Below are 9,266 nucleotides of genomic sequence, written 5' to 3' on the forward strand. Positions count from 1 at the left end.
TGTAAAACCACACACTCACTCACTCACTCACTCACTCACTCACTCACTCACTCACTCACTCACTCACTCACTCACTGATGGTGGTGGTGGTATCATTGTAACATGCTGATAACATTAATCAAGATGTTGATATTGTTGATGACTACTGCTGCTAATGGCGAATATGTGGCTTATGTTGATTCAGGTTTGTAAATATTTGCTTGTTATTTTGCAGAACTCTGACCTCTTCCTGTTCATGGTGCGTCACCTCCAGAAATACCTACCCAAGTCTCCTAGCGACCTGTCCACAGACGAGGGACGGACTTCTAGATGTGATGAGTTTGAGTGAGTAGTGATTAAGGAAATAGCATAGAAAGTATCAAACTGGTTTTTTGCTTGTATAACATATAAGAGTTATCTAATTTGCTGTTTCCCTCATGTGTATAGTGATCCGTGAAGGTCCCAGGGTAGAATATGCCTTCAGCAACCCATGCTTGCCATAAAAGGTGACTCAGCTTGTCGTAAGAGGCGACTAACGGGATCGGGTGGTCAGGCTCGCTGACTTGGTTGACGCATGTCATCGGTTCCCAATTGCGCAGATCGATGCTCATGTTGTTGATCACTGGATTGTCTGGTCCAGACTCGATTATTTACAGACCGCCACCATATAGCTGTAATATTGCTGAGTGCGGCGTAAAACTAAACTCACTCACTCACTCATGTGTATAGTACCTTATGTACCTGTGATGATTCAGTTTAGAATTGGTCTTCAGCAACCCATGCATGTTGTTTGAGGTGACTAATGGGATTGGGTGGTCAGACTCCCTGACTTGGTTGACCACAGGCAAACTGTAGCGCAATTGGGTTGGGCAGCATTGAGAAAATGACTAGTCTCCTTACATGTGAGCGAAGCGAGCAAAGGTTGGCAACGTACTTTCCTCGCTTCAGTTCGAAAAATATTTTTCAAAATAGAACATCACCACCATCAAAAGTATACATCCATTTCTTCACCGGGTTGTGCTCTCACATTTCCATCCCCCAATGTTGAACAATTATTCATGTGAAGTATTTTTTGTTCAACATTGTAAGCGACACTCATGGTATATCAGACCGTCCTTTGCCTCCATTACCTCTTCCAGCTTAACGGAGTGAAGGAACAGGCGGGTATTACTCTATATGGAATACTTACAGTTACCTCCCGTGCATCATTCACCCATTACACCAGAAGTGTTTTTATGTAGAATAATATTTAAAAAATTCTAACAATAGTGACGACAGATAAGACAAATAAACTCCAACAGGATCACGATAAAATTAGGCAAAATGGTATTTCTTTTTAATTTCTGCTTACTCTTGTTCCGTCACTCCGTTAACTGCAAGCTGGAAGGGGGAATGGAGGTGAAGAACGATCTGAAAACCACGAGTGTCGCTTAAAATGTTGAATAAAACATACTTCACATGAGTAATTACTAACCATGGGGTAGGAAATGTGAGAGCACAGGCCAATGAGGAAATGATGAGTGTGCCTTTGATGGTGGCGATATTTTATTTTGACATGAAAATATTTTTCGATCTGAAGCGAGGAAACTACATTGCCATCCTTTGCTCGCTTCGCTAGCATATGAGAAGACTTGTCATATTCTCTATGCTGCGCAACCCAATTGCGCTACAGTTTGCCTATGGGTTGACACATCATGTGATATCATTGTATCCTAAATCAGCAGACGCGCAGATTAATGCCTATGATGATAATCACTGGATTTGCTGGTCCAGACTTGAATATTTATTTACAGACTGCTGCCATGTGGCTGAAATATTGCAAACAAAAACAAAATTTTCATAAAGGGATCATGTCTTGAGTTGTTGGTTGAAGTGGACATAAAATCTCTGCTGCAGGTTTGTGATTCTGCTGGTGGAGATTCTCAGCCTGATGTTCAGGGAGACGGAGATCATACAGGGCAGGATACAGACACTCAAAGCCGAGAGGTAACCCTAACACTGGATAGTTGTATATTCTTGAATTAGTCAGTGGTTGTGAACATGTGACGAACTTTCTTGAATGTAATGAACAATCTTGAATTTACTTCCAGGTTTTTTCTGCGCATAGGACAATCTGAGCCTTCGGTTGATGTGGATATATCAACACCTAATTAACCATTTATTTGAAATCATTGATTCTGACTGGTCTATGAGAGGTTTCACATCACGATAACCATCACCTATTACCATATATTACTGTAGATAAGGAGACCTCATAGATAAGCCAACCCCCTTACTTGACCCTTAAAATTAGTTTCAAAATCATATGTTTCGGATGTTAGCCAATGGGGATCTAATGGCAGCCATGTCAACCACAAGACAACAGGCATTTACAATCCTGGATGTAAACATAAGAGATCAATAACTTGTAAATGTGATTTGCCGGGTTTGGAAATATAATGTAATAGAGGACAACTGGCATTTACAATCCTGGATGTAAACGAAAGAGATCAATAACTTGTAAATATAATTTTCGGGGTTTGGAAATATAATGTAATAGAGGACAACTGGCATTTACAGTCCTGGATGTAAACATAAGAGATCAGTAACTTGTAAATATGATTTGTCGGTTTTGGAAATATAATGTCATAGAGGACAACTGGCATTTACAGTCCTGGATGTAAACATAAGAGATCAGTAACTTGTAAATATGATTTGCCGGGTTTGGAAATATAATGTCATAGAGGACGACTGGCATTTACAGTCCTGGATGTAAACGTAAGAGATCAATAACTTGTAAATATAATTTGCCGGGTTTGGAAACATAATGTAATAGAGGGTGATATTATGAAAGGTAAGTTGTTCTTTCTTGGGTCAGTGATCCCTGGCTGAAAGTGAGAAAGTGTGTGCCTGTCTCAAATGAGGTATACCTTTGAAGTTCTGGATGACAACTGGTCTGAAACAACCCACATTTGTCATAAGAGGCCACCAACAGGATCGCGTGGTCAGCCTTGTTGACCTGGTTGGCACATGTCATCGTATCTGAGTTGTGTAGATCGATGCTCCTGCTGTTTATCACTGGATTATCTGGTCCAAATTTGATTATCTACAAACTGCCGCCATATAGCTGGAATGCTGTTGAGTGCGGAGTTGAACAACTAACAAACCAACTGGTACTACAGTCTAACAATATGATATTAAATGATATTATTGATATAAATTTAGTGATGAACAGGATAGAATCAACAGTCACTTGCTTGATAACAGTGTTAGAACTTACATGTCTCTCTTACAGTAATTCATCCATATGTTTCCATCCTTCCTTACTGCTTTCTTACTTCAATGTGAATATTACAACATGGGATGATGTCATTGATCTGGCTGTTGTAGCCTAGAGATTAAAGAGTTCGCTAGTCATGCTCAAGACCCTAGTTCGATGGGTACAATGTGTGAACCCCATTTCTGCTGATCCCCGCCATGTTATTACTGAAATGTTGCCAAAAGCTACATAAAACTGTGTAAAACTAAACTCCCTCCCTCACTCACTCACTCACTCATACAAGCAGATTATCCATGAATGTCAGTTTACATGTACAGTTATTCTGAATGGGAAAATTTACAACTTTTCACCTCAACTCATCTCCTCCAAATTAATGGCAATGTATAGCATGTTGTCTAGTTTGTTGGACTGTAAAATCACATGTCTAACATTTGTCCACAGGGGTAAGGCTGTCCTTGACCTCCTAATGGCCTTGACCTGTGTTCCTGACCTGCCAGACAAGCCTTTATCTCCAAAAAAGATCATGAAGTCGGGTATTGGTGACCAGCTGATGGAGAAAGTCTCTGACGAGGATGTGAGTAGGCATCACCATGTTCCAGCCTCCAGAACAAGAATATGTCTAGTTCATTTCAAAGATCAATATTTACCTTAAATCTGCAGGAATATCAGTAAAAATTTCAAACTAAATGTTAGTTGTAAACCAGGGAATAACTGCCATTACCAACATAAAGAATATGCCTGGGCTTACACATGATTGTTGCTGAAAAGGTTGGGCAAACCCACAGAACTGTCTAAATGTAAAGTTATGCAACCTATGGGGCTTACATGAAATGATTGTCTTGCTATAAGCCTGTAAGTCACAACCGTGTAGAAGGCTGAAGAACAATAAGCTCAGTGTTAGATTCTTGCAGTGAATGGAATTCTTAGTAATATAGTTTAAGAAATGAGATTCCAGTATTTAGTAAATATTGATAAAATATTGATAAATTTTCTCTCTGAACCATAATATTTCCCCCTCCTCCCATGACTCCCTGTACTTCTGTATTCCTGATAGCCCTAGATACAGCAAGTGAAGACTCCCACAGGTTAACGTCTGCCAATTTGCCAGCAGAAGGCACTAAATTTGGACTCTAAACTGTCTCTGATGAAACAGGATTTGCATGTAACATATGTTATATTTGGGATTACACTTTCTCCGTGTTGTACTGATTCCAATAATTTTGTTGGATGGTGCCCCATCTGGGATTCAACCCACACTGCTAGAGTCAAGCACCTAATCAGGGACTAATTTGCATGTGTCGTTCTGCAGGTGCATCAGTACTCTAAATTATTTGTTTTCACATTTCAGAGAGCGAGGATAGTATATTGTAGGGAGAAACAATTCATTTCACACATAACTCTCTTAAATTCAAGTAAATATGCTCCTCTTTAAATCCTTCATGCATAGTTGATCGCAAATAATGAATTGAATTCATAAAGGGATTCAGATGAATTTACGCAATGCAAATCATAACAGCCCTAGGACTCATCAGTCAAGTGATCTGAGGCCTGGTTGACCCAGTTGTGTAAGATGCCAAATTGCTTCCCTTGGTTGTGCCAGGATCCCTGCATGATATTAAACATATCAATATTTTCGTTACCTTTGGTGAACATTATCCCAAGTATCCATAAATGTGAACTAATTCTTACATTTATTTTTGTTAACCCGTTATTGTTGGGTTTGCACTGATGGGCTTCACCTCTTGTTTCAGCTGGCAAAGCTGGTGGAGGAGCTCACCAAAACAGCCATTAAAGCAGTCTTTGAGCTGTTTCTCATGGCCAGACAAGTAAGTGAGGTTTATCAGAATCAGAACTGTGATAACACATTCTGTCAATTACTGAGTGAGTTTTGACAAACACAAATGGAGAAATGTTTTTAAAAGTCTCACATAAAGGAGGTTCTTTGTATTCACTAACCAAACATGTCAACCATACTTACATCTTAGCATTACACAGTCATACCCAGATATAACGCAGATCAACTGCCCACTTTTATCACTTCTGTCAAAGATGAGGGACATCGCTTAAGATGTTAATCACTGGTTTGCAAAGGTACAGTATTTACATGATGTAGGGACATATGTGTAATATTGTTCATTATGTTGTCAAACAAGATTGGATATAGAAAAATGTATCTTATCTTATATTGTTTAACACCACACTCATGTATACACAGTAATATGTCAACAGCCTGTAAATGTCATACCTGATCTGAGATCCACACACAACCAAATCTTAGCCTTCTGATTGTGTTGTGTGTCATTTTGGAACGACCCGCGATGATCTATGTTAGAATTGGTCTTCAGTAACCAATGCATAAGGCAACTAACGGGATTGGGTGGTCAGGATTGCTGACTTGGTTGACACGTCATTGTATCCCGACACTACTGCCATATTATCTAGTCTAGATGTGATCATTTACAGACCACTTCTTTAAGACGTGAATATTGCTGACAGAGGCATTATGCAACAAATGCAGAAAGAGTTGAATGAGTTGTTGAAACTTTCATAATAATGCTGAGTGTGTCCTCCACAGGCCAACTGGAACCACAGCGAAGGCAACTTCTTCAACATCAGTTGGATGGTGCGAGTATTGGAGGAGATTCGCACGACAGTACGTACACACATATACATGTATCATTGCTGTGTAGAGAACGAGGATTTTGCTCTTCCTGAATTGGGGCGATGGGGTAGTTGGCAGTTGTGTCCCGCTGAAGACCCTGGTTCTCCTCTCCACATGAGTAGAATGTGCAAAGTCATTTTCTAGTGTTCCCCACCCTGACTGACTGACTGACTGACTGACTGACTGATTTCTTTTAAACTTTTACCATTATTTTCCTACACATGCTTACAACAATCAAGAAAATGTTTACAAAATTATGGAGAAATGTTATGGAGGAGACTTCATATAATCTATGCCAAGTGAAAGTGAGTTACAGTCATACGTGACGTCAGAAATATTGCAGCTGTATAGTGATAAGATCAAGTCTGTACATATACACTTTTAGTTACACGGTGAAAGTTTACCAAGTAATGTTAAACCTCACCACAAAACTCAGGGGCAAAAGTGGGACAAAGTCGTATCACTGCGCAAATGAAACAGGTGCTGATTAATACTGTGATCAAGATGGTTGAGGATACTTCCTGTTGAGACAAGCACACAAGTATGTTGTTTCTATTGCAGCTTCACATGCCAGAAAACTTCATCATTTGTTTATGTCTTGATTTTAGAAACATAACAATAAGAAACATATTTTCTCTAGTTTGATTTGATGTTTCTTTATTTATGAATATTGATTAATCTCCCAAGCACATTGATAATTGCCGATAATTTGACTGATTAAACGATTAGCCACAGAAGCACTAATAAGCAGCACAAGATTTCAAATCATTGATATATACATGTACAGACATCTTCATTCATGAAGGAGTGAGCTTCTATTCAAAATGTTGTGTTTCCAGGAAAAGTTTGTGGAGCGAGTGATTGCCCAGATGATGGAGTTGATCTCACCTGCCAAATTTGACACATTGGCTCCAGAAGAAGGGGTCGCCCTCTACCAGCAGTTCTCGTTACTACTGACATTCCTGGAGTACAGTCCACGTATCACCAAGTTCATCAAGCAGCAGTACCATGAGGAATTCAAGTAAGTCTCACGGGGAATACAACCCAGGTAAACATAATAGAAAATAGAAACAGTTGGTCTAGAGTTAGAATAGGACTGCAAACCTCAGATAAATGTCTTGATAATCCTTCAGATGATCTTTACTGGTTACTGCCATTTTATGTGAAACAAATGCAAGTGATGAGGTTAATTAATTCTGATTGGTCCTTTGGAAGGACATAAAAGAATATAACTGAAAACAGACTGGTGCAAACATCAGAGCTGGACTTTCACCGTGAACTCCCTTACCTCAGGAAGTTGTAGTGGAGATGCTTGTGCTGTCTCTTAGGAGGATTCTGTGTAAATCAGGATGTAGGATCAGTATGAACCCTTCACGGAAATTTACCTGCCTCATATGAAATTCTTGATTAGAATAGGGCTCAAGCAATCTATGCTTGCCATAAAAAAATATGCTTGCTGTATAAAATATCTATGCTTGCAATATAAGATTCTTGCTAGCAAATCTTCTCTCGTAGGATATTCGGAATAAGAATATGGCCCAACAAATGTATACTTGTCTCACTGGCGACAATTAGACTGAGAAATATTGGCAGAGGGATTCCCAGCAGTTCAATCGTCTCCAAGTATATGAAACCTATTTTTTAGTCACCCCTTAGGTGATATTTGCAGAATATTGCATGAAATTGTGCTGTCTTGGTCACTCGAAACAATTTTTCAGATATTTCATTCAAGTGCCGAAAGTTGCAAGGAAGCTTCCCCCTCAATACCCTGTGTCCAGTTCCACCAGGAACATCATGGACCAGGTCATTGCGAAGGTGCTCAGCCACAGCCGTTCCTCATCACGCTCACCCAGGTACCACTACCACTACCACTACCACTACCACTACCACTACCACTACCACTACCACTACCACTACCAATTCTGCTGCTACTACTACGACAAATTCTGAGGCTGCTACCACCCACATGTCACTTGTCTTATACTGTCAACTACTGTTATTATATAAGAACAGCATGTTAACCAGTAAACGTTTATCTAATACATAGCTCATTGCATAGAAAATGTCTGGAAATTGTTCTCATCCTTCTTTCAGGTAGTCCCTGTGTCTGCAGCATCTCCATGACAATCCCAGACAGCTGTGGCCAAATCTTGTCCAGTTCCACAACAAAGTCAATCTAGATCCTCCATGAGGGCATATGTCAAAACCTTCTTCCCACAATCCTTCAATGTAACCCATTACGGTTTTGGTTGAATTTGACATCAGATACCACAATCAGCGATTACAGTCAGTTTGATTTCATTTGCGACTGATGGTGTGCGAGTTGCACTTGTGAAATTGAAATTTCAATACAGACACTTGATGATTACCAGGCTGTTCTACTATCAAGTAGTTCCCCATTGTGAAAAAAAGCAAAAAGAGACAAGATAATGGCAACAAGATAATAATCATTTATATACAACTTTTTTATTCATGTCTCCAAAATTATGAGTTGTTCTGGCAATTTCATGTGACTGCAAAGTTTATTTTTGTTTTTTTGGCAATAATTTGATTTTGTGTTAGTGAGCAATTCAGTGGTCTCAAATGAAATCAATGAAGTGTAGGTTTCAAACACTTCAGTCTAACAGTTTTCAAGCTTGCTTATTTATTGTCTCATACATGTCTCATATAGTGTAAATATTTCATTGAAATTATACAGTATATTGATTAACTTGACCAAATTATTAACCTCACTATATATTCATGAATACATTTCATTCATCAGTAGTAAGTCACTTGATTGTCTGACCACTGTCATACAGCTGGTATATTGTAGATTGTATTGTTGAGCAACCAACCGACTTTCATCAATATGGAGGCGGCCTGAAGAAGGACATAACAAAGAATGACAGACCAGCAACTGGTTAATCCACCTCGCTGAAGGCTGGTGCACTTGAGAGTGTCTGTAAAGATCTTGACATGTTTGTTTAATGGGTTATCAATTGCACTTTTTATTAGGTTTTCATAGAGGGAGAAAAGTATGTCTTATGGTAACCGTTATTTGCAATGTTTGAGATGTTTGCAATGTTAACGATATTATTAGTGTTCTTCTTACATGGGGATGGTAGGTTACATGGGGATAGTAGGTTACATGGGGATGTTAGGTTAGACTAGAGGTTAAGGCTCATCAAGCCGAAGACCTGGGTTTGATTCCCCACATGGGTACAATGTGTGAATCCCATTTCTGGTGTCCCCTGCTGTGATATTGCTGGAATGTTGTTGAAAGTGGCATAAAACCTTCCTTACTTACTCACTCACTCCTTAGATTCAACGTGAATACCTCAGTAAGACCAACTCACTGTAGTTGGTACATCTCACAAGTCCATC

The 9,266-nt window shown here is 39.3% G+C and overlaps 1 protein-coding gene across 1 annotated transcript in view; it reads left to right on the forward strand.

The window, feature by feature from the left end:
* LOC137296292 (uncharacterized protein C12orf56-like) overlaps nt 1–8,318 on the forward strand; it is a 48,450-nt gene extending 40,132 nt beyond the window's left edge. The window contains exons 7-14 of the mRNA XM_067828056.1: nt 215–324; nt 1,876–1,965; nt 3,680–3,812; nt 4,990–5,064; nt 5,814–5,891; nt 6,740–6,921; nt 7,619–7,753; nt 7,995–8,318. Coding sequence (XP_067684157.1) covers nt 215–324; nt 1,876–1,965; nt 3,680–3,812; nt 4,990–5,064; nt 5,814–5,891; nt 6,740–6,921; nt 7,619–7,753; nt 7,995–7,998 — 807 coding nt within the window. The 3' untranslated portion in view covers nt 7,999–8,318. The remainder of the gene's footprint in view (nt 1–214; nt 325–1,875; nt 1,966–3,679; nt 3,813–4,989; nt 5,065–5,813; nt 5,892–6,739; nt 6,922–7,618; nt 7,754–7,994) is intronic.
* The last annotated feature ends 948 nt before the right edge of the window (nt 8,319–9,266 follow it).

Source organism: Haliotis asinina, chromosome 9 (genome assembly GCF_037392515.1).
Source record: "Haliotis asinina isolate JCU_RB_2024 chromosome 9, JCU_Hal_asi_v2, whole genome shotgun sequence".
NCBI lineage: Eukaryota > Metazoa > Mollusca > Gastropoda > Lepetellida > Haliotidae > Haliotis > Haliotis asinina.